Here is a 26,779-nt window from a genome sequence, read left to right as displayed (position 1 = left end):
ATGGTGCTAGGGGACAAACAAATACTATCTTGCACAAACAATTAGTGCCAACAGCACAGCCCATTTTTTTATATTAAAAAGTTGCCACTAACAGCTGTTGCTATTACATTTTTATTGAACACATGTGGAAAGGTTGCTTTACTGGTAACCATCATTATTAACGTAGTTGTGATGCCCAGAAGGAAGCATGGTTTGCTTCTTGATAAAGTTTGTACATGTGAATGATCCAAAGCAATTGCAATAATAATTTTTAAAAACCTCCTCATAAGTCTAGGGTTCATTTAAGGTTGCAAATAAGAATCCGGATAACAGTTTACCATTTTTCTTCATCAGTGTCTTAAATTACTTTGGCAATGAAGCCTGCAAGACTCCCCACCCCCATCTCAACGGCTCCATCTGTTACCTGAATCCATGGCCATCTGTCATTTTCTGCAGCCGTCCAAGCATTTACAAGACCTTTCTTGTTAAGTCGTGCATAGTAGGGGTACCATTTCTGGAGCCCGAAAAGAGCCCGATGAGTGGATGATGCTGTAATTTGTTGGTTTGAAATTATTCCTCCTTCAATTCCTAATGGCCCAGAGCATTCTGTGGGGGAAAAATATACATATCAGAGTATTTAAAATTGAGATATTAGATATGGATCTATGCAAACATCAAACTAGTCATGGAATTGTCCTATCATCCTGAACAAGCCATGATAATAGGTGGGTTAAGGGAAACAATACTCCACAGTTGTGCTAGCACTATTTTTTATTAAATTAAATGCAAAATAAAAATAAAAATGCAAAAGTCAGTGGATCTGAACTCATGGTTCATACATCCAGGAAGCTCCTACTGCCAGCTCCAGCAGATAGGATTTTGTGTAAAATGGGAGGGCACTTTTCGATTCGACACCTGGCAGTGGATCTTCCATATGGAAGGAGCACTAAGTTATATGTATGAGGCTCCTTCACTAAGTTATATGTATGAGGCTCCTTCACTAGAGTTCAGCCACAGAGAACATGATTATGAAACACTAAAATGGCAAACACAAATAATCGCATTAGGGTTGCCAATCTCCAGGTACCAGCTGTAAATCTCCTGCTATTATAAGTGATCTCCAGCCAACAGAGATCAGTTCACCTGGAAAAAATGGCCACTTTGGCAATTGGACTCTATGGCATTGAAGTCCCTCCCCTCCCCAAACCTCGCCCTCCTCAGGCTCTGCCCCCAAAATCTCCAGGTATTTCCCAACCTGGAGCTGGTAACCCTAAATCACATAGGTCCCAGCAGCTGAAAAGTACTGTTTGAGAAGGTAATATGGGCACCATTTAGGGAAGGCAAGAAGGCATTTTCCCGAGTTTGCTTTAGACCACACAAGATTTCAGAAGAGGGGCTAAAGAGATTTTAATAGGGAGTAGGCAAAATTCTCTGCCAAAGGATTTAGAGGTTAGACATATTGAAAAACAGCAGGGTGACATTAAAAAAACCCCTCTGTTGTAGTTACTTACTTGTAATGTTTTTGAGACAGTCATCTCTTCTCAAAGCAAATCTATTTGTGTCTTTCAGTTTTGTTACATTGCTCCATTTAATACTTTATATGCATAATTTATACAGCCAGCAAGCTAGCCAGAAATTTAACTGCTCCAATCCAGACCACAATCAAATGTGGTCTGCGACACAGAGGAGGGCACTACCCGCCCCCACTACCCTTCCTAAATGGCATCATTTATACTGATTTTTAGTGCTTAGTATGCGGGAGGGCAGAGCATAAATAATAAGTGATGATGATAGGTCAATTACGGTCAACGGCTTAAATATTGCCCAAAGGTACAAAATGGATGTCCTGTCTTGTTAATGAAACAAGCTGTCAGGCGGGGGAGAGGGTTTTTTACATGGAGCGGGGAGGGGGGGGGAGAATGCACTGCTTGCTTCTCTCCTGTTAGCAGAGCTCCACAACCGGTAATCTGTAGTTTGCATAAACAGATTTCAAATGGAAAGCGTGCGAGAAGCAAATCTGCTGGAGACATCTGCAGTCCTCTTTTCTTCTCTGCACCTCATTTTGTGGAATGAGATTACTCTGGCTGTGCTCAGTATGGCAAGATAATGGTGCTGAACACAAACCCTGACAGGAGGATGGAGGATGACCTCCAATATGGTGATAATTAATACTGATTCATGCATGCACTTCTCATTAAGCTCACAGCCAATACCATTCTCCTGCAGTTGTTTTTGTTTAGGTACTTTGCTTTAGGGAGGGGAAAAGGAGGGAAAGATAGCACTAATGGTATGGAGCATTCTGTAGATGGCTTGGAATGATCATTGTCGTTCTTTGTTTATTTCAGCTTCGATCCATAACCAAGATAAACTACGAGCCATTATTGGCCTTTCTTTATCCCCAGCTAAAAGCCCGTCCTTTGCAGAGGACCAGAATAAACGTGCTTTGAACAAAAAAAAGCTGCCAAAGATACAGAATCCTCCCTCCTCCAGGCAGAAGCAGAACACTATTCAAGCTGCTTCATTACTTTGGTACTATAAAATTATATGATTATGACTATAGCGACAATTTGAGGGGGCTATCCATTTAACTGACAGCTATTTAAAACAGTTGGCAGCCATGGATTACTGGCCTAGCTTTAATTCTGCACATAATCACTAGTAATTTCACGAGTCCCTACACGGCTTAACTTTATGAAAAAGCATACTTTCTTCCAGCAGATGCTATTTACTAAAACAGGTCTATAGTGTTGGATCTGCATCATGGCTACATACCTGTTCTCAGTAGTAGATGTCAGGAACTCACCCATGTTTGAACTTTGGCCCTGAGCTATGTTAGGCAATAGCAACATTGGCAAGTAAATGCTGAACTTTTGCCTTCCTAACACAGCTTGTGAATCACACAGCAGATAAGGCGACCCACAAAGACTGAATGTTCCATCATTGGAACAAAACAGGGAAGGTTTTTAGTAACTGAAAGGCCACTATACATGGCTCATGGCCTGAGTTCATCTGAGGGTTACCAACCTCCAGGTGGGGGCTAGAGATCTCCTGGAACTCCCTGCTCCAGGATGTGGTGATGGCTGCCAGCTTGGAGGGCTTTAAGAGGGGAGTGGACATATTCATGGAGGAAAGGGGTATTCATGGCTATTAGTTAGAATGAATACTGGTCATGCTGCATACCTATTCTCTCTAGTATCAGAGGAGCATGCCAAATATTTTGGGTGCGGTGGAACACAGGCAGGATGGTGCTGCTGCAGTAGTCTTGTTTATGGCTTCCTAAAGGCACCTGGTTGGCCACTGTGTGAACAGACTGCTGGACTTGATGGGCCTTGGTCTGATCCTTTCTTATGTTCTTATGTACTTACAACTGATCTCCAGACTACAGAGCACTTTCCCTGGAGAAGATGGCCACTTAGGAGCATGGGGTCTGTGGCATTATACTCCAGTGAGGTCCCTTCCCTCCCCAAAAACCACCCTCAAAAAGCACCCCAAATCTCCATGAATTTACCAACCCAGAGTTGCCAACCCTAGTTCAGCTTGCTGAGTCACAGGACGTTCTGCCCTGCTCTTAAAGCTTGTCCTATAGTAAGAGAAACTGGCTCATTAGGATAAATGGGGCACTGCCCCACCGGATTCAGCTCTTCATAGCCCTTTCTTGCCTGCCTCATTTAATAGCAGTCTAGAGGGTGGGATCTCTGGGCAGACTCTGTTTAGCTCTGGAAGTAAGACTCTGTCCAGTACAAATGTACAGAACCTTTTTTTCCTTAAAGGGACAGGGAAAGGAAAGGTTCTTAAAGGGAAGGCTCTTCGTGGATGGAGGTGCCCATGAAGAAACACTGGAGGAATCCTGAAAGGAGGAGGGAGGTAAAGAAAGATTGACAAGACTCATCAATAGAGTCTTGAACCGGGAGCCTTTTCACTGTCCAGTAAGCTTGTGTGCTGATTACTGCCTGGGCATTGTTTGCTCCTGGGATGCTGGTGCTGCTGTTTTTGATTTCCGCGGGAGTATAAGAATCCCTCTGCTGGGACTCCACCGAGGAGGGAAGAAATAGTGTGGCTTCTGTGGAGCGGAGTGTTTTTTTTTTTTTTTGGCTGCTGGTGTTATTCTGCTAGCACAACATGTGTAGTGATTTAGTATTGGTTAGTCCATACATCAACTACATATTTGCAAAGTATGAACTCAGTGTCTAAAAGCCCCATCTTTGAAGATTAATAGTATAGGTTCCTTTGCCCATACTAGCCCTACTGGGCCAGAGATTACACTCCTGACCACAACATTGCTCTTACAGCCCAACCCTCCAAAGTGCACTTAATTGAAAGTGAGCCTCATTAATTTCAGTGGAAATTACTTCCAAGCTAAGACAGTAGTCTTATATACATGTAATCATAGACAGTCAGATTAGACTTTTTCTACTCAGTCTTCCCTAACCCTTCTCCTTATTACATCCCACAAGAGTTTTCCTTATGTTCCCCAGCATAGCTATTTTGAACAGTCAAAGAGGTCCTCTCCTGACCTTTTCACCACCCCAAAAAAGTCTAACAACCACTTAAGCCTTAAAGAAATAGGCCCATCATAGGTTGCCATTAAGTTGCTCCAGCTGAATAGTTATGCCTCTGAAAAGGATTTAAATTGATAGTGAATATAAGACAATTGGGAACTTCTTATGATCTACACATTATTGTTCAGAAGGCAGCATTTATTTAGACATGCCAATATAATTATGAGCTTTGGCAAAGTACATGCACAATATGTTATTCTTCCCTGTTGTGTTTTTTTAACATAGATCAGCAGGGATCATATTATTCAGGCATGATATTTTTTCTGTAGCACCATATGTAGTTTTGGCATTCAATAAACAATCAAGAATGATGACACAAAGGTTTAAGCTTGCTTCAGAATAAGCATCTTGGTCTGTTAATGCAGAGTTGTACTGATTCTTTTTCCAGGCTCTCTCTCTCTCCCCCCCCCCCCCGTTATATCACCAACTGAAATGTCACCTGCATTATTGTGACAAGCCCACATCAAAAATACACGTTTAACATTACTCAGGGACACTTTATAATATCGTGCCACAATAATGGAAAAGAAGTCTCCTTTTCTTTCCCAAGTGTGGAATTGTGTTGTCACACGTATACATTCAATTTCTATTCCTACTTTATCTAAAATGTAAGAGTAACAAAAAAACGCTTCCATTAAAATATGACAACACTGTTAATAGTTATAAGACACATTTTCTCCCGATGGTTTAAAAACATACCAGCTGGACTAATTCGGTGATGTACGCTAGCAATATAGCATACATCCTTTGGAAACAATCAAAAATGTAATGCTAATGTATAATGCTAAAAATGAACTATAGCCACAACAGACAGCACCCAACTGCACGCAAACTGCTCTAATTCAAATACATATCAATAGCCACTTCTTGGGCTTTATATATATATATATATATATATATATATATATATTAGCTTTTTTAGCTACAGGGTTGCCAGGTCCCTTTTCACTATCAGCGGGAGGTTTTTGGGGTGGAGCCTGAGAAGGGCGGGGTTTGTAGAGGGGAGGGACTTCAATGCCATACAGTCAAATTGCCAAAGCGGCCATTTTCTCCAGGGGAACTGAACTCTATCGGCTGGAGATCAGTTGTAATAGCAGGAGATCTCCAGCCACTGCTATTTAGCTACCAGTAATTGTGTACCTGGTGTATATCACGCATGAACATGGACCTCAAAAGACTACATGTATCTGATTATAAGATAAGAACCACAGCATCTTAAATGTAACTAAACTATGATTGATATAAAATATATATAAGGTAAATGGAAGAAAATTCAGAAATGATATTGGCAGTAGACAACAGGATAGTGAATTATTCATTGGTGCAGAAGCAACTATCCGAGCTGCTGAACATTATGGGCTCAGTCCACTAGACCACAGAGGCTCTTGCACATAGAAGAGTCCCATAGAGCTAGGGCTCAATAATTTCCTATTTCCCTATTTCCACATCTCTCTAAATGTGTCCACAGAAGGGGGCATTGCAGGCTTGGGCATGACAACGTGGGTGCAATCTAGATTCACTGTGCTGTGTGAAATGTCACTGCTTCTAAACCTGACTTCTCCATTTGTAAAATGCAAATGATGATTTGTCTCACATGTCTGCGACTCGGATGCATGGATGAATGTGATAGAGCTTTTGTGCCTTTTCTTCATGAAAAGTGGTAAAATATCAAAACATTTCTTTGGATAAATACACATTTCTTCAAACCATTTTCTCATAACACAGTCCAGTACAGAATTATCATGCTTAGCTCAACTGAAATCAAGGGACTTAAGCATTCTTGCATATTGAATAGCAGCCCCAGTGCATTTCAAACCCAACAAACAATTCATTGAACATGATCTCTTAATGGGGGATTTTAAATGTAAACTTCAGTCAAAGGAATGTGCTTTATGTGGATTGGGACCATGACACAGAGGGTTTTAACCCTTTCCTCCAATGCCATTTTCCTAAACTCAGTTACCCTGCTACATCTGCCATATGCCCGAAGGGGGGAAGTTACAGGCACCATTTCACTATGCTTCCTTTCCCACAGGGTAAATAGCAGCTGAGGAATGAAGGGCAATTAGAGGGTTTTTTATAAAGTACAATCACAGGGATTTTCCCTGATTCATCAGGGAAAAGTACTAATAGTTGCTGATCTTCCCAGCTTCCCCTTTGTCAACAGCCATTTCTGACCCAGAAAAAAATTATTCTGATGGTTGTAGGACCCGCGTTGAGTAATAGCCACATGGATTGGGAACAGCAATGCCAAGCCACCACCTGGTAGCTCTGGAAGATTTGGGGGGGGTGATGCCCCAAGGTCTCACCCCCTGGGGACCCCCATTTTTGTCATGGCTTGTTCTGCCTTTCTCTGTCCATGTGTACACCTCAGTGTGGGCCTAGGATTGATAGAAGGAGCCTGAATTAAACCAATTATTAAAAGCCAGTGAGTCATGCTAAGGCAGAATGTAGCCCAGCTCCTCTATCAATCATGCAAATACCCAACCTAAGAGGGATTCAACTGAAGGCTGTTTCCCCAAGGATCTTGGAGCCTCCCTCTTCCCAGATAATTTATTCTAATGAATGACCCAGGTCTCTAAAACAATAAACAATGGGCCAATTCCAGCAAATTTTATTAGATTTTTATACTAGATAGATGTTTAAAATCATAGGAAAGATGCAGTAGAATGGACTAAGCATGCAGAAAGGACTAAGCACATATTATAAAGTAGCAAAGAAACCTGACAATTAGCATGATTACAATAGGATTAAGAATATGTAAAGACCTAATCTTTGAATAGACATGACACTCTACTACAGAACTGATGGGAGAGAGCAGATGACTTTCCTATATTTAATCTGAGTAAAGAGAGCAGAACAACATCATTTGTGTCAGTAAAGAACCGTGCTGCAGAGTAGTCTGTGCTTTGGGAATTGCATCATTAGTTTAAATCCTGCCTAACAAGATCGGGTAAATATCCCTAACTATGTTTTATCTCTCTTAGAACAAAATAAAACCCTTCTAATCCAGCATGATTATTGTTATCAAAATGTTAAAATCAACAGAGCTACTTGGCTATTTGAACACCTGATCTACACATGCAACAGAATGATGTGGAACAGAGGTAGCAGAATGGATGGCTGCCTTCACACACATTGGGTAATGCACTCTCGGTGCACTTTAGCACTTGTTTGCAACTGGATTTTCCTGTTTCACAATAATGAACTGACCCCAGCAAGTCCTTGCAGTTTCCTTACTTGTATAAAGTTTATACAAGGAATTGGGTGGCATTAAAAATAGAACTGTTCAAGAGAATACTTGAATAAAAGGAATAGGGTTTGATTTTTAATGTCTGTGAAAAAAATTGAGGCAGGTTTTTTTTTTTTTGCATTGCCTTTTTTGCATTGTCTTCCAACTGCAATCTGCCTTAAATCTCAGTGAGAAAGGCAGAGTATAAATGAAGTAAGTAGATAACTGGATGAGAAGCTACTTCATGAGGTAACAAATACTTCTTCTAACAGCCCCTTCGTTCTACTTCTTTTGCCTTTTGCCTCTACCTTCTTGAGTAGTAACATAGAAATTCTAGTCTTAAATACTAGTATTCTGTGCTTGATATTTTCAATGACTGCTTGAGGGTGCTAATTAATTATCTCTATGAATTATCTCTGATTTCACCCTATTCAATATGTCACTGCCCAGATTGGACACATCTCTTAAACTAGTTGTAAAATCTAAGCCATTTGTTTTTAGGACTGAAAGGCAGCAGAAGATCTTCCTTATGCTCAAACTAGCATAGCCTGAAGTTGTTACCAAAGCAGAAAGTGGGCTTCACAGATATGGATGCCAGCCTAGAATTCACATCTCTCTCTCTGGTCATACAATAAAACACCTGAGGAATCATCTCATATCTATTTGTTTGCTTTTTTAGATTTATAGCCCTCCCTCATCCCCAGCGAGCCAGGCTCAGGGCGGGTAACACACTGAGGAAACATCTAGCCAATCATTAAATTGGTGTGGCACTAACAGATAGAAATTCATTTACATTTGTTTATAAGAAAATGCAAAAGACAATTTTTGATGCTTGGATAATCTCCATGCAGTGTGAAGTATCACTAATAATCCACATCTCACCTACATTCAGCATGCCACACTTACTTTACCCCCCCCCCATATTGTCACCAAATCAGGATATTTTTCTAGTGCAAAAACAATAAACCTAGATTTTATGTGGCATTACATGTCCTTAATGCATCATTGCACACAGTTATTGCATGCAATATGTGGCTTTATTGGGTTATAGGGAAAATATGAGGTGTCATTTGATGTTTTTAATTGTGTATTGTAATTTATGTTGAGACTGTAATCAGTAATTGTACATTTACATAATTTGTATGACAGTTTTCAGTTACATAGTTATTGTAAATGTGGAGAAAGGGTGGGTACAAATGTTTTAAAATAAATAAAAAATTGTATTTTTATTTGCATATGATCGTTGCTATCTTACATTTGGTGTAGGCCAAACTCTAGAAAGATAATGACTGAGAGGTATTGGAGAGAATTTGATGGGGAGGCAACAGCAGTCAAGCTGTCAAACATCTATCCAAGAGAGTTTTTTTTTAAAGCCCTGGTTTTAAGATAGTGTTGCCAACCTCCAGGCGGTTGCTGGAGATCTCCCGTTATTACAACTGATCTCCAGGTGACAGAGATCAGTTCACCAGGAGAAAATGACTGCTTTGGAAGGTGGATCCTATGACATTATATCCCATTGAAGTCCCTCCCCTCCCCAAACCCTGCCCTCCTCAGGCTCCACCCCCCCAAAAAAATCTTCAGATATGTCCCAACCCGGAGCTGGCAACCCTATTGTAAGATGATCGAAATTAATTTTAAAGCAATGAAAAATGACAGAAAAGAAAAAAACAAGAAGGAAGCAAATAAATGACAACAAAACATCCTCATCCAAAATCCATCTAGGACCAAAAACTGAACTGTATGTCTGGAATCATTATACATGTTTTGTAACTCTTGGTACTGCTGTTTCAAGTATATGGAGACTACGGTGAAAAAATCTAGGTATGAGGTAGGTGTAATCAGTAATTGGATATTTACATAATTAGTGTGACAGCTTTCAATTACACAATTATTGTAAATATGTGCAGTGATGCAATTAGGACTTGTAATTACAATGTGTAATTACATAATTAGTTGTTATGATGTGGTAAAAACCCTTGTGAAAGAAAGCAGGAGCTCTCTTACGCCAATATTGTAGTTTGCAAGAATAATACTATGATACGTCTGGGAAGGAGCTAACATTTTAATATGAACTTGGCTATAGCTAGTTTATGTTTATAGCTCACAAATGAATGTTAAAAGTCAAGAAAAATTGTGCCGCCGTGCTTAGGAGAGATGCTGTTGCCTCCCTAAGCAAGGGTATTTCAGTATTCTGTAGTTAGTACAGACATTAAGCCACCTGTCCACCATGTTATTTACACACCATAAAATAACTTAAAAATTAAGCGTAGTTAAAGGCAGCATGATAATGAAACATTTTTTCCAAGAGAGATTTTCTATTACATCAGATTATAAAGAGTCTATAAATATTAGTTTTAATGGATAATAAAATGTTCAATAATATATGCATTTGCTCCCCTGTTCTTTAGACACAGGGAAGACTTTCACTGCATGGCCACAGATAAGAAAAGAGACACGAGCGGGGACAGGTAAAATGGTTGAAGACATGCACTCATAACAGTGGTAAGCAGGAATGGTCCTTAGAGGGCCCCATGAGTAAAGGTGCACCTAGCATTTATACAGAATGTTCAGCACTCAGAGCACTTCACATGTATTATCGTGTGGTTCTCTTTACAGCAGTCTTGAAATGTGGATGAATATAATTATCTTCATATCGCAGATTAAGGTGGCTAGGGCTGCAATCCTGAAGGGGGGGAAGTTGGGATAATGGGCACTTACGCCTTTCCAGGGGCAAACATGCCAGCGCCGGAGAGCAGAGAGGCTGTGATGGTCCCCACCGCCAATGCAGCCATGCCAGCGGGGGATTCCAGGAAGGAAAATCCCACACCAGCATGGAGGGGGGCATTCCTTTAGGCAGCTTCTTAACCCTTTTTGGAACAGGAATGCCCCCTTGTGCAGCGGCATTACTGTAACACCTTTTTTGATGATGTAGCCTCACTTTGTTCTATGGGGGCATTTTCCTGTTTAATTTTTTAAAATTGCTATTTATTTTCTTTGTGGCAGACAGGAAGCCTCTGTGGAGGCAGAGCAGCTCTGCCCCTCCTGGCGGCTATGGATCTACCCCCCCCCTTAGGAATGGGCTGCTTGGCTACCTAGTATGTTTGTGACAGAGATTTGAACTGGGGATCACCTAGGTCACAACTCATTCTCTTTTCCACTTCATTATACCAGCTTGTGAAGGGCAGGAACATAACCTATGCAATTGAGGCACCTTTTTGAGGAACCGCTCTTTCCAATCATACAGAATTAGAAGCACACCTTCAAATGTTTTACTGTAATTCTTTGGGCTTATTCCCTTGGGGCACCAGCTTAGCTTTCAAATGATTAGAGATAAGAGATGATAAGAAGACAACAGCATTAAAGGAGATAGGGTTTCAACTAGGGCTCGAGGGGAGGGAACTTCTCTTTATTGGTTGAGGATCCTCATGTCCCAACCAATCATCAGAGGCAGAACCATGACTATTTAGGCACACCCTGATTAGGCACTTGCCTTATTTAGTAAGGTAATATGTGGTTTTCTGTATGTTTCAGAGCAACACAGAAATTTGAGGGGTTCTTCTCAGATCAGTCAAGATCTGATCTTTTCATTTCATTATTATTAGCACCTGTGTAAAATTTCCTAAACTGCCCACTTGGAGACAATTATATCCAGCTTGGAGACAATTATATCCTGCTTTTAAAACTGTTTCACAACTTATTTTTTAACAGACAAAACAGGCATTTAAGTTAGGCAAACATAATGCCAGCAACAATATCCTACCATCTTCTTTTAAATATTTCATAACTAGGTAAACCTTAGAAAGCCTCACACTCTAGCATACTATTGTTTTGCAACACAAGTACAGGAATTTCAATTTAAAACATACTTACTATATTGGCAGTTCCTTCCCATAAATTCACCTGGGCACTCACAGGAATAATTAGCTACAAGGTCTGTACAAATCCCACCATTCTTGCAAGGTTCGGCTTCACATTCATTCACATCTGCATGGAATGGCCAAAGGAAGTGTTACACAAAATTAAGAAAATGTACTTTCTGAATAAGAAGTAAGATAAGTTGTAAAGTTTTCAGTAAAGTGTACATTAGATCAAAAGCAGCTGAATAATGACAAAATTTTACAGCATCCCCCCTCCCAAACTCTCCATTAAGTAAAGTGAAATGTAACCGGTCAGGCATTTCAAAAAGTCTTTGATTTTATTCAAAAGTTGGGCATGTGCTGAACTCCTCTCATTTAAATGATGGTGACAAAACTAGTTGGTGCTCCCAGTCACAATGGCCAGTGTGGATGTCTAAATCATAGTTTACTTTTTTGTTACTTAAATGAAAAAGGAGGAGAGAGATATGAAACTGTATGGGTTTTTAACATGCATTCATTTTCACCGACGGAACCTGTACCCTCCACTGTCCTGTCCTCCTGGAAGTATGAAGTAAATTAGCTTACATGCAGCTTTGAAGCATATAACAATTTATTCAGTGGGTCAAAATTTTGTGGACACTTACGGCTATTTAGGACAGCAGTACAGACATAATGGCCATTTATTCATGGTCAGTTTTGATGCTCACTCAAAGCTCTTTTTTAAAATGCGACTTTAAAAATGCCTATTCAAGGTCCCGAAGCAAAAGGAGAAATTCCACCCACCCCCCCACTCGCCTGCTTCTTTGTTCCTGGTTGCAGAGTCATTAGCATGTGTATAGCTAATGAGCCGCTGTTGTTTTGCATGGTTCTTTAAGGAGGATTCTTCGAGGCAAACACCAAAGATCGCGTTAAGTGAGCTCTTTAGTAATGCGAAGCAGGTTTGCTCTGACTTCGCAGTCACTTCCGGAATGACGGTTCAGCATGTAAAATTTAAAAAAAAAAATGCGAGGCAATTCAGGCTGAAACGCGCTGCTAATTACCGTGAATAAATGGCCACTGAGATTCCTGGAAGTTGTTAGCATACCTCTTTCAGTTTGTGAGGCAGACATAGTTTACATTATGTTACAGTTCTGTTACTCCAGTTTGCCAGCCACATGAATGACAAGGGGACACTACCAGAAGCAACCCTGAGCCCACTGAAAATGGAACTTGCCCCTCAGAGGTGGCCGTGAATCATTGATTGGGTGAAAATTAAAACTTTCTAAATGATATAAAGAGAGCTAATCCCCATTAATTGTGCTTAGTATGCACAGGAATAGAAATCTTAGCGATTCCATTAACTTATTTTGCGTGTAATTTCACCCTTTAAAAGTATGCCTTCAGGGCAACAATTCCCATCATCTCCTTGAACCTTATTACTATAATTGACTGTTTATACGACTAGCACTTTGACAAAAAAAAATTATGTTGTGATAAAGAGGTTGCATTAAAGAGATAGAACACAAATGTATCAATAGTAAGAGAAATAGTTCAGATTCATAAGAACATTTAATACTGCAAACAGAATCAAGATGTAGTCCAGGTAAACACAGATTTACTGTAGACATAATATCCATCATTAACTAGTCCTATTAATGGTGTGCTACCCTGGCAACATTTGTCAGGCATGAAAAAATTATGGAAAAATAGATACTACTTGATCAAATAGTTTATTTGCAGCCCTTGGCCAGATAAAACAAGATACATGGACTAAAATGGTCTTACCGACAAAGGTTTACAGTCCGAGTCTTAAGTCACTTTAAAAATAAATAAATAACAAAAATAACATCCGAGTTACATCTGCCATTTGGACTAAGAGACTACTCTGTGGCAATGAATTGTCATTGCAGCCGTACAAAATTTTGCTACCTGAGAGGTGATTGAGGGATTATCTCCTTGTAGGAGCTTTTCTATCTTTTCTCTTTCCCCGTCGGGTCCCATTCTCAGTATGAGGGGCTCAATAAACTTAGAACGGGGTACAGTGTAATAGTTACAGTTCAGGAGAACATGTTCAGTGGTTTCTAAATCCCCGGATTTGCAGGGGCATAGTCTCTCTGCCCTGGGTTAGATACTACCTCAATTCTGAGGATTCTGAGTATATTTCTACTTCAGTATATCAGCCAAAGTTCTTGCTTTATCTCCAAAATGTTCACTGGCTTGGATCTAGTGGTCTGTCAGTGAAAAATTCTGGTGTATGAGGATTCTTGAGTATTCAGCTTTCTCCCAGTAGTTACTTCCAAGTCCAGGAATCCACACTTCTTCAGCAGAAACACAATATGCCTGTGCAGCCTTCCACAACCATTAGGGTTGCCAGGTCCCCCCTCTCCTCTGGCAGGAGTCTTTGGGGGCCGGGATCACATGCAGCCGTGAGCAAACCCCCATTTGAGTGGTAAACCATCCCGTCGTGCTGCGGCACTTCCGGAAGTGAACCGGAAATGACAGGATCGCGTTGCTCGCGGCCGCACGCAATCCTTGCTGTGAGCCGGTTGATGGATTGGTGGGCATTGTCCCCCATTCCAAGCCACCTGGCAACCTTACCAACCATTGCTGTGGGGCTACTAGCAGAGATGATTGATTATATGCTTGGTTTAGATTTTTTTAAAAGCCCCAAAGCTGTGCTTATGGGCTGAGTAAGGGACTTGGCATGCTGAGTGGAATTAGCCATGCCACTATTTGGCATACATGCTGGAGATTACCGAGCCCTGGCCTACCACCTGGGTTGCTGTTCAGTGCATTCAGACACTGAGGTGGGTGCAAGAGGTTGCTGTTTCCACATGTGGAGCTGCTTCCTCTCTGAGTGGCAGAAAGCCTGGAGCTGCAGCGGAACCTAACACTAGTTAGATCCGTCCTTGAATCAGGAGGTTGCCTGGTGTGCCCCACTACCTTCAAATTTTACTTGCACTGCTGGAGAAAATAGTCCCAGTGCCCTCTACCCTCCATGGAACTCCCTGCCCCAGGATGTGGTGATGGCTCCATGTTCATGGAGGAGAAGGCTATTCGTAGCTAGTAGTAAAAATGGATACTAGCCATGATGCATACCTATTCTCTCCAGGATCAGAGGAGCATGCCTATTATATGAGGTGCTTTGGAACACAGGCAGGACAATGCTGCTGCAGTTGTCTTGTTTGTGGGCTTCCTAGAGGCACCTGGTTGGCCACTGTGTGAACAGACTGCTGGACTTGATGGACCTTAGCCTGGCTTTTCTTATGTTCTTATAACAGGGCACATACAGTGGCTTATCCCCTTTCTCTTTCCACCCACTTATCTTTTCCAGATGAACTGAATGTAGTGGAGAGGGGGAGGCCAAGACTAGTTTCATGTAACCACTGGGAGGCCAAGAGAAAAACTGGAAACCACTGGGATCCCAAAAAGGGACCCTACCCTAAAGCAGCAAATGTTCAAAATTAGCATTTTAAGTACAGTAGTTCTGAGACTGAATTTCAATGCAATTTCTTCCACTCCCATACACCATTATTATTTTAATTTATTTAAAACATTGTATGCTGCCTTTCCACCAACCTTAGGGTTCTCATGGCAGTGAACAATGAAAACCACTAAAACAAGCTTATAAAAGTACATATTATAGAAACAATTAAAAAAACAGCAAACACATAAACAATTAAGCACATAAACAGGAAAGAGCTTCAGTGTGGGATGCCGAACAAAACAGATAAGTCTTTAACTGCTGCTGGCAGGCAATGATTGAAGGGGACAGATTAATCTCTCTTGTTTGGTGCCACATAATCAATAATTTTGGTGCCACAATCGAGAAGACTTTTTCTTGGGTTGCCATTCATCTAGCTTCAGATGGCAAGGGTGTCCCAAATAAAGCCCCCTGAAGATGATCACAGTGAACAGGAGAGTTGAAATGAGAGTAGTGGGTCCATTAGGACCCAGCTCACAAAGTATTTTTTTTTATGAACAGACATTATGCAGATATTGCTTTTTATCTGCTACAATCACATTCTGAAGTGTATACATCTAAAGAAAAACCAACAAACACCAATGTTTCACAGTGGCATTGCTAAAGTAGCCTTATTTTACTCTCATGCCCCCCCCCCCAAAATAAATCTAAATGTGGCCAAGCCTTTGTCTCTCCTCCACCTCTTTTGTTTGATGACATACTGTTATCTTCACAGGTAGATATTGCATTTTTTTTCCAGTACTTGGACCAGCAGAGACTCTGTCTGCACACTTGCATATAAACTCTGTGTTTTGAAGCCTTCCTGTCTAGATGCCAGTTTCCAGCCTCCTGCACCTGAACTTCGGAGAGACCCGTAGACCTTAGAGCCTAAGAGAGCTTCTTCCTCATTTATAATAATAAGAATTTATAATCTTTCCTTGGGAGTCGGTCTGCCTCTGAGGACAGTCCTTCCTTCCTCAAGAGGAACAAAATACTCGCTAGCCTTTTGTCTCTTCCAGTTTCTTCCCCTTTAGGCATTGCATTCTAGCAAAGTTTCAGTTGGTAAACCTTTTGTTTTACTCCACCCAGAGTAATTTGCATAACTAAGCAGTGGACTGCTGTGTGCTAGGGAGAGAGATGACTCACCCCATATAGTGTTTCTTTTGCTACCAGCCTTGAAGCATCTGGGGCATGGGCAAAGTGTAGCCCCACTTACTATAATATTGTGATGGATTCTAGGGAAGAGGGCATTTCTTCAGAGGGCCAGGATAATGCTGCTGCAGTCGTCTTGTTTGGGGGATTCCTAGAGGCACCTGGTTGGCCACTGTGTGAGCAGACTGCTGGACTGGATGGGCCTTGGTCTGATCCAGCAGGGCTTTTCTTATGTTCTTATGTTCAGTGTCAAATATTTATCTCTTTCCAACTATTAAATGAATCAAATAACAAGTACAAGATATTGAACCTCTTTTTTCATATTCAAATAAAAATGCAAGTCTAATAGCTTTGTCACATGAACACATGAAGCTGCCTTATATTATATCCCTTAGTCCATCAAAGTCAATATTTTCTACTCAGACCAGCAGCGGCTCTCCAGAGTCTCAGACAGAGGTCTTTCACATCACCTACTTGCCTAGTCCCTTTAACTGGATATGCCGGGGATCGAACCTGGGACCTTCTGCATGCCAAGCAGAGGTTCTACCACTGAGCCACAGCCCCTCCCCTTAAAGTATGCAGTGCCTAATCTGTAGCTTTCAAATAAACTATGCCCACCCTCCTTTTAAATATTGTTTTAAGTTTTTTTTTCCTATCCAGGGATTTCCCATACTGATATAAGTATTGAAAATTCTGCCTGAGAAACTCAAATCAAAATTAAGTCCTACTCCCTCATTAATGATGGCTCCTTTTGATGCTTATGGAACCAAGGCGGAAAAAATCAAAGTTTGGAAAAATAAGGTATTGTAATTTAATAAATGATCATGGAAAACCCAAAACTCTACAAGATATGCAGGAAATATATCCTAAGATGTCCTGGCTCACATTCTTTCAGTTAACGTCAAGATTAAAAGAAGATTGTATAATACAAGGAAAAATAAAGGAAGAAACAGACTTTAAAAAATTGATAAGCAAACCAAGAGAACATCTTCTAAGCAAAATTTACAAGTTGTTAGTGAAGTACGATACAGAACTAGAACAGGTTAAGGTATGTCAAATCAAGGGGATTGAGAATTTTAATGAAAATTTATCTATAAAGGAATGGGAACTCCTCTTCCAGAAAGGCCTTGAATTTACTCTTTCTCAAGACATTCAGGAAAACTGGCATAAAATGTTCCACAGATGGTACATAACGCCTAGTGACATCCAAAATATAAATAAATTATAGTCAGGGCTATGCTGGAAATGTCAGCAATCCAGAGGCACCTTTTACCACTGCTGGTGGTCATGTGAAAAGGTTAAAAAAATTTTTGGGGAAATTCATAAAAACATCGAAAAAATCTTGGAGCCACACATAGACTACGATCCCAAACTATTTCTTTTAAATAAAGTCCCAGATACTGTGAATAAGGATCAACAAGATATGATAAAGTACCTGATAACCACAGCAAGGATGACACTGGCAGCTATTTGGAAAACGAAAAATGTACCAGATATCCAAACATGGATTGGAAAATCTTTGGAATATATAACGATGGTCCAATTAACAGAATATTTGAAGGATACAACAAAAGAATATCACCAAGAGAAATGGAAACCTTTTAATAAGTTTGTTAACAGATGTTGAAGTACAAGACAGGCCGAGTTACATATATATAATTACAAATATAAAGCAAATAGAATAACTTGGATTACTGTGTTAAGGTATTAAATACATATAGATTTAGACATAAACAAATAGTTATTCTGTATTAGGAATAAAGTAAACTTAATCAAGATTAAAAAGTGATATTTCATAACCGATAGAGGGGGTAGAAAGGCATAAGAATGATATTGTTATACACAGTTATCTTTTTATTTTTCCCTTCCCTTTTCCTTTCTGTATCCCTATATATGAAATATAATTTTAAAAAAGAAAGAAAAAGTCTGCCTGATACAGATGTTCAAGTTCCAAGCAACCATCAAACAGGAAAGTCGAGCTATTCTGCAAGACTCAAATGGCCAATAGGTATGTTTTCAGAAAAGCTGTTTAAACTTGAAGGGTAGCCTGGAGAGAGACAACACAGAGCAATAAATTGTTCCTTCTGTCTAAAGTTCTGGAAAGATAGGGGAGAGATTTTGCTGATTTTATATACAAGGACTGTTTCAGTCTTCCAAAGGCAGCAGGTGTGTGTGTGTGGGGGTGGCGGGGAGACTAAACTACCATTTGAAATGAATGTGTATTTTGTAAGAAATTGGCAGAAGGATAACATTGAAAAATAAAGCACACTAAGGCCTCAGATAATAGCTTTTGCTTGTTTGAATGCATAATCTGCAGCAAACCAAAAATATTTACATTCGTTACACACTTTATGATATGTGTGCTGTATTGAGTGATAAAGATGGATATTAGCATATAAACTGGAATTTGGGCCACTGTTTGAGCCTTTACTCAGGCAATGCCCCTCTTGATCAAAATAGCATTTTTCTTCTCTGAACTGAGAATTGCCATATGATGCTGATTTTGGAAAATTGTTTTCTTTAAGGGAGCTCACATCAAGTTACCAAATACAAACAAAATTCATAAAATTGTGGAATGGTTCTTTGTGGAATTTGGATGGGTGTGTGGGTCCGGGGTACAATTCCGATGTACTCATGAAGTGGCCTTCTGACAGCCCAAGAGAGAATATCATTATGAATATAAAATCTCAGTATGCAGCCATGAAGTCCTTGGAAGATGATGACAAACAGATGCAAGAACGTAATGATTGTGGCAGGGAAAATAACTGTAGTATGATCAAATACACTCTCAGCGCATTCCTGAGAGGAATGCCTGCGCCAGGCTTAGGAGGCAAACTAGTGGCGTTGCCTCCTTAGGAGGTTTTGGCACCGCTGAAACCTCTACTCAGTGCAAAAAAAACATGCAACCCTCATAGGGTTGCACGGGAGATTCGCCACCTAAAAGGTGGCATATCTTGGCAAAAAAAGGGGGCATTCCTGAGCCGAAACCGCTCAGGAGTCCGACTAACGTTGGCCCCGCTGCCCAAGCAGTGCCAGAACACCCCGGGAACGCCACTGTGGCCTGTGCCAGCGGCCAGATGCCGACGGGAGGCTCCGCCAGCGTCCAGGCCCAGCGCTGCCACGGCGTTGTCGGGGGACCGGCGTCCGGGCCTGCATGACGACACTGGGGCCACTAATGCCAGCGTGCACCTTCCAGGTGCTGGTGTTGTGGGCCCTTGCGCCGGCGGAGGCCTTCGTCGGCCTAAAGGCCTTTGGGTCGGGCCGCCCGCATGGCTCAGGAATGGGCTGAAAGTCTAAGAACATGTAGAATTCTGTTAAAACTATATAGTCTAATTAATTTCTGGACATGTGATTCCTCGAGAACATCAGAATTCATTGCAGATGCTTAGCTATCATGACTGCCCACATTGCTATATGGGACTTCCAGGGGACTCAGAACAAAAGGAGTCAATTATACCAATCAATATCTTCACATAGTATTTTCACAAACTTTGTTTTGGCTGTCAGTTTTACAATGTACTCAATTTTAAAATGTGTGTGCTGCTTTTTCATATTGTATGGCACTCAAGAAGCCTTTTATGGATAGCTTCATTCTGTCTAGGTCAGGCACATCTACCTGCTCCAGATTGTTTGGACTACTATATGTATTTATTGTATCTGGATTTTATCTTGCAAGATAAACTAACAGTGCAGTCTTAAGCAGAGTTACACCCTTCTAAACCCACTGGCTTCAATGGACTTAGAAGGGTGTAACTGCTTAAGACTGCAGCGTAGGTCACTTTCTGCAATCTTTTATCTGTGTGCAATTCAGTGGTATCTTGTTAAATAGGAAATAAATTGTGTCCCTTATTAGTTAAACAAGCCTGTGGAAATATTTTGATACTTGAATTTGATTTTACAGTTGGTATTAAAGTTTATGAGATAGGACAGTCTCCAAGCGTAAATATATAAAAGAAGTCTTCCTTTGAACCAACCTCGTAGATTGTCTTAAATGGCACCATTAAAAAGTTAATTCTTTATTTTCTTTTTACATACATTTTTAAAAGCCGTAATTACAGGTTGTTATCATTGGTGCTTCAAAGCTGATTTCACAGCAGTGATTATTTCAACTGGCTGCAGCAAAAGACACCTTTGTGAGAGAGGAGCAAGAGGAGTAAGGCAGGCATGGCAGTCTGAAGCCTGCTCAGTTTCACAGCTGTCCATTCCTCTGGCAAAATGCCACTATAATCTAGCAATTTCAGAGGCTGCAGTTTTAATTAGGGGGTTGAATGTGGCAGCTGTATAAAAGATGTGTTAACTTCCTTTCACGTTCTGCAGAGTTGGCATTCATTTAAGGTAGGCTATTAGAGGGAAGGGAATATTAATGTGCAGAATACAAAGCTGTTCATACCGGGCATGCAAACAGTGGGTTGAATAAAGGCCAAACTGTTTCTACCTGCTGGAGTAATTATCCAGATATGATCATCTAAGGTCCAGCCATATCCTTGGTGGCTCCATATGACTGTGGATTTGTGGCCCATCGAGAAGTGTGAGGAACATTTATATAAAACAGGCAGCAGTATTTCTCCATTGCACATGTATAGATTGCCACTACAATCAAGGTTTGTAACATGTTGTGTGGGGTGAAGAAAGTGTATGGAGAGAACTCTCTCTCTCTGTCTCATAACTCTAGAAAGACCCCTGCCTGAGACCCTGGAGAGCCACTGCCGGTCTGAGTAGACAACACTGACTTGGATGGACCAAGGGTCTGATTCAGTAGAAGGCAGCTTCATGTGTTCAAGTGTTCAACTCAGGGGCAGACTAAAGGATGTACTTCACTCAATGAATAATTAAAATGTGGAGTTCATTAGCACAGGAGGCTTTAAAAAGGAGTAGACAGATTCATGGAAGACAGGTCCATCAATGGACACTAGCTGTGATGACCCAAGGGAACCTCCACTTCCAGATGCAGTAAACCACTGAACACCAGTGCTGGGAAGAAGCATCAGGATAAGTCCTTGGTCAACCAGCTGCCCTGTTTGTTGGCCCTCCAGAACAGCTGGTTGGCCACTGTGTGAAACAGGATGAAAGCTAAATGGACCATTCATCTGCTCTAGCAGGACACCTTTTAAGCAAATCACTCTAGCCGTGTGAATTTCGCTAACTGTGGGAATATGTTTCAAATGGAAGTGTTACTTCTCATAATCAGCACAATCAGCAGTCCGTGCTGGGTTTCAGATCTGCAGGTAGCTCTGTATGCTTTTTTAGGCAATCGCATAGGAGCTGCAAAGAGTCTGAATAGGGCCTAAGTGTTGACAGCATGATCATTCACTTTACCTGGATCAAGATATGATGTCTAAGTTAAATGCCATACTTAAAAACCTATACTCTTCCTTGCTTTTTTACAGACGTCTACAGACACAACATTCAAAGCCTAGATATAAAGAATTAGGGCTAATCTGAAATAGATGCCCTCTTTTCACTAAACATCTCTCCTCCCCAGAAAAAGTGCCTACAGTTTAGAAGCACACAGATAGGGGGTTAAAAAGGTCACTTTCTTTAAACAAGTCATTTTATTGGAGTTAATCTACAACATGTGTTTAGCCTTCCCCTCTCTCTAGGCTTTCCTGATTACTGGCTACGGTGGGTTACCCCCAGCTCCTGCCTGTTCCTGTCCACTCTTGCATGTTGAGCAGTGGGAGAAAATGGGAGGTGGGGCTGTCATTGCCAGTTGCCACATCTGTGATATTCTAGGAATTCTCCCCAACTCTTTGGTCTTTACCACAGTTATTGAAGAAATTTTAGAGAATTACTGATGTGATGACATCATTTCTGGGAAGTGACATTCCCATGATGCTCCTCTCCACAATTATCTGCCCCCCCTCCAAAGCTCCAGGGTGATGCCAGCACAGGGCTGGCAACCTTTATCTCTCAGCCAGATCAGACACGATGAGGACAATCCAATGGAGACTTGGCTTAAATTGGTAGGAGCAGAAATTTTTATATATTACAAATAATCTTATTTGAGAAATTCTAGCTTTAGTTCTGTTAGCAGTTTTGTATGCTACCATCTTACCTGCATTTGCTATGTATACTTATTAATTATATATATATTGGTTCTGTTATGTTGTGTATAAGGATTAAATTAACAAAAAGTAGCCATTAACCCAAAATGTATCATCTTTCACTTTTGCTGTAGAAAAAGCTGAATATTCTGCCAACTGTCCTGTCAATTTATTAAATTGCTAAGGCTGATCTCATCAGATCTCAGAAGCTAAGCAGGGTCAGCCCTGGTTAGTATTTAGATGGGAGACCACAAAGGAATACCAGGGTTGCTGTGCAGAGGAAGGCCCTGGCAAACCACCTCTGTTAGTCTCTTGCCATGAAAATCCCAAAAGGGGTCGCCACAAGTCGGCTGCGACTTGAAGGCACTTTACACACACACATAAGTATAAAACTAAGTGGCACCCAGCATGTAACTTGATTTAAGCATTCCTTCCCACTTCCTTCCCTTGTCCTTAGGTGTCCATGTGAAAAGTCACAATTACAGCATTGCCAAGACAAGGAATGAGGGGACAACTGCAATAGCTTCCCAGAGTTTCCTCTAGACATCAGAACGAACCCTGCAGCACCATTGTACCTACATTCATGTCTTTAATTGATCCTGATGCTATTTCACCAGATCTAAAGGGCATCTAAATATATCAGGCCTAGAAAAATGACTGGTTTAAAAGGAGGTGCTGGATCCAGGAAAGCAAGAGAGGGGGTGACATGCCTTTCAATATATAAGACTAAGGGATAGTTCGGGAAATAACTTTGCATTCCTCAAGAACAGATAAAAGACACGGCTAGGAGGCAGAAAAGAAAGGAAGATAAACTGAAGTCATCCATTCTTTGTATGAGTCAAAACACGGCTGAAGACGTAAGAACTTTCCCCCTCTTAAATTGTATTAAATAAGATATTTTTACAGTTAAAACACTCTTCTTGAAGACTCTTGTATGTATCCTTGAAAAAACCCATGAACAATTCGTAATTCTGGAAGGCTTTCATGGTCAGAGTTCATCGGTTCTTGTAAGTTATCGGGCTGTGTGACCGAGGTCTTGGTATTTTCTTTCCTGATGTTTTGCCAGCAGCAGCTGTGGCAGGCATCTTCAGAGGAGTAACACTGAAGGACAGTGTCTCTCAGTGTCAAGTGTGTAGGAAGAGTAATATATAGTCTGACTATATATTACTCTTCCTACACACTTGACACTGAAGATGCCTGAAGATGCCTGCCACAGCTGCTGGCGAACGTCAGGAAAGAAAATACCAAGACCACGGTTACACAGCCCAGATAACCTACAAGAACCGATGAATTTGTAATTTGTAATTCTGCTTTATAGCAGTTCTTAACCCAATCTCACACTGTCACTGTATTTAAGCATGGGGCAGGGGAGAAGCAGCAAACTCTTGGAGAAGTGGTTACATGGAGTACATTCAACTGTTATAAGCTGTGATATGTTTTTATTCATTGATTTATCAATTCACACTTATACCCTGCCCTCATTTCCAGCAACTCATGGTTTTAAGCCAGGAGTTGTGCAATGAACTCTAATTATTATTACTGGTATTATTTATTATTTACAACATTTATTTCCTACCCTTCTGCCCTAAGAAGGACCACCAAACCAGCGAAAAATGTACAACACACAAGATAAAACTGTATTATAAAACCAATTAAAATCAGCCCCCCCATCCCCAACACACAACATTAAAATAAATCTAAAAAGAGTTAAAATACATATGAAACAGTTAAAATACATACAAAACCTGAAAACACTGGTTAGGAAGGAGGGATCATTGAGGGAATGCTAAATGAAACAAAAAAGTCTTCACCCATTGGCAGAAGACAGCAACAGAAGATGACAGATGAACCCCCCTGGGGAGAGAATTCCAGAGTTTTGGTGCCATGACTGAGAAGGCCCAGTCCTGGGTTGCCACCTTCCTGATCTGCAGGAGCACCAAAGATGACTTTAATGGTCAGGGCATTTCATAGGGGATTAGGCGGTCCTTCAGATATGCTGGTACCAAACTATACAGAGCTTTGAAGGTCAAGACCAGCACCTTGAATTATAGTTAGAAACAAATTGGAGCCAGTGTAGGTGGGCCAATACTGGAGTGATATGGTCCCTACGACCCACTCCAGTCAGCACCCTGGCTGCAGCATTCTGTACCAATTAAAGTTCCTGAACACTTTTCAAGGGCAGCCCCACACAGAGCACATTGCAGTAGTCTAATCTAGATATAACCAGGGCATACATCACAGTGGCTAGATCATCTCTGCAAAATTAGCCGCAGTGGGCTAATTAGTTGAAGCTGATAAAGGCACTCCTGGCCACAGTTGCCACCTGCTTATCGAGCAGTAGCACTGGGTCCAAGAGCACCCCCCAGATTATGGACCCGTTTTTGTTTTTTTAAGGGGAGTATAACCCCATGCAAAACAAGTGACACCTTAAATGCCTGCTCAGGCCTTGTACCCACTAGTAGCACTTCTGTATTGTTGGGATTAAGCTTCAGTTTATTAGCCCTCATCCGCTCCAAAACTGCCTCCAGGCACAAGTTCAGGGTTTCTACAGCCTCCCTGGGATCAGTTGGAATTGAGAGAAAGAGCTAAGTAGGGGTGCACATCAATTTTGGGGGGTATTTTTTGGGTCTGGGTTTAACAGACCCGGAAATGTTTGAAAAATCTGGAAAAAGCTGAATATTTATTTTAGCTATTCCCGAATAATTAAAAATTCTTGGGTTAATAAACTCCGAATGAGTCCAGTCATCAGTTTTGCTTCGCCGCCACTTCTGAACATCTTGGTCTTCCTTCCCACACAGACAAAGTGATGTTCCATTTATAAACCCACCCTGTGGAATAGAATGTGTAACTATTTGAATTGCCACTGAAACTTCAAAAACTGTTGAAGCATATTGAAAATTAATAACAAGGCAGATCTGTCAAGCGTGACATAGGAAATCAGTAAAATTAATAGCAATAGGCTCTATAATTTGCATATTAATTGTGTACATGATCCACTACATGAACAAAGGGTCAGGAAATCACACATACCAGTATATTGGTTTGAGACTCGTTGGTGCAAATTTGTGTCATTCAATAGGTTTTGCAATTACCTACATTAATTGATTTGGTGAGACAATATTGGATATAAAAATCTAAATTATAAGGTGGACTCTCAGCAATCTTAATTCCCAAAAATGGCTTACAGTGAGGTATTTTAATTTGGGCTTCTCTGTTTTCGAAATTTGGGCTGAGCACATATCTGAATTCTAATGAGATTGCAATTAAACCCAAATACAAGAATGCATAAAAGAAATATACTATGAAATATACTATGAAAGTTTACAAGGAATCGAACAGATACAAATACGCAGATAATGTCATAACGAAGAGCGATTTGACCATGCTCATGTGATCCCCTCAGTCTTTCCCTCCAATGTTCTATAATGTTTGAACAGGAGAAGTGCATGGGAGAACTGGAGTTTGTTTCCCTTCGATTTCTTGTGGCGTCTACTCATTGAGAATTGCTGAAATCTCCAGTATGATCTGCATCTAGGGTTGCCAACTTCCAGGTACTAGCTGGAGATCTCCTGCTATTACAACTGATCTCCAACCATAGAGATCAGTTCACCTTGAGAAATCTCCAGGTATTTCCCAACCTGGAGCTGGCAACCCTATCTGCATCACTCGTGCTTGGCTCATATTGTTGTACAATCAGACGGAGAAATCTGCAGTCTAGTCTGATGTTGGGACTATAATGCTGAAGTATTTCCTTTGGTTATGTTCTGTTGATGTAAATCATGGATGTCATTTTTGCAAACGAAAAGTTCCTTTTGTAGCTAACCGAGACTCGTGGTGGGATCCAATCAAAATACAGTACTATATTAGAAAGGACATGTGCATTGGAATGTTTCATTTGCAAAAGTGGTGGATAAAAACAGTGATTGTGCTGTAATACTGCACAAGATTGATTTCAGATTACATTTCCCATCCACAGAGCTTGTGTGCTATTAAAAGTCCTCTTTCAGTTTCAATTTTCTCAATACAAATCAATAATGGGAGACACTGTAAACATTTCTTACTTGAAAAATGGTATTGAGGCTGAGGCAGAGTGGCTTCCTTAGTATGTTCATGCAAAAGGCAAGATTCAAGTAGTTGCTGGTGGGGAGCTTAGCCACTATATTATACCTGCAGTCTATAAATGCATGCATTCAGACATTTCCCCATGGAACCACCATCAATAACTTCTCCATTAATGTTAATAATTATTTTTAATCTATAAAGGATATTTACTAATATTCCACACTGTAATCAATACTCAGATACTACAAAAAGTAACTGAGTGATCCTTGAACTCTCTGATAGTTACTGATACAGTTGCTATATTCAAGTTTCCCAAATTAAAGTAAACTAATCTTCATATTATGCAAATCAAACACATTAACTGTTGGGTTATCTGCCAATTATTTTGTGTTTTCCTGTTAACTCCTGTTTCTCTGCAGAAACAATTAAGAAACTCACTACAAAACTCAAGA

At 40.7% G+C, this 26,779-nt stretch overlaps 1 protein-coding gene across 1 annotated transcript in view; it reads right to left on the bottom strand.

Moving 5' to 3' along the window:
- Positions 1-26,779, bottom strand: part of EDIL3 (EGF like repeats and discoidin domains 3) — a 294,133-nt gene that overhangs the window by 99,305 nt on the left and 168,049 nt on the right. Inside the window, exons 5-6 of the mRNA XM_056847986.1 lie at positions 11,641-11,754; positions 404-585 (exon numbers count right to left, since the gene is read on the bottom strand). Of these exons, the coding sequence (XP_056703964.1) occupies positions 404-585; positions 11,641-11,754 (296 nt within the window). The remainder of the gene's footprint in view (positions 1-403; positions 586-11,640; positions 11,755-26,779) is intronic.

The sequence above is a fragment of the Euleptes europaea genome, chromosome 4 (assembly GCF_029931775.1).
Source record: "Euleptes europaea isolate rEulEur1 chromosome 4, rEulEur1.hap1, whole genome shotgun sequence".
NCBI classification, from domain to species: domain Eukaryota; kingdom Metazoa; phylum Chordata; class Lepidosauria; order Squamata; family Sphaerodactylidae; genus Euleptes; species Euleptes europaea.
Note: the sequence above shows the minus strand (reverse complement) of the source record. Positions and strands in the feature narration are given on the sequence as shown.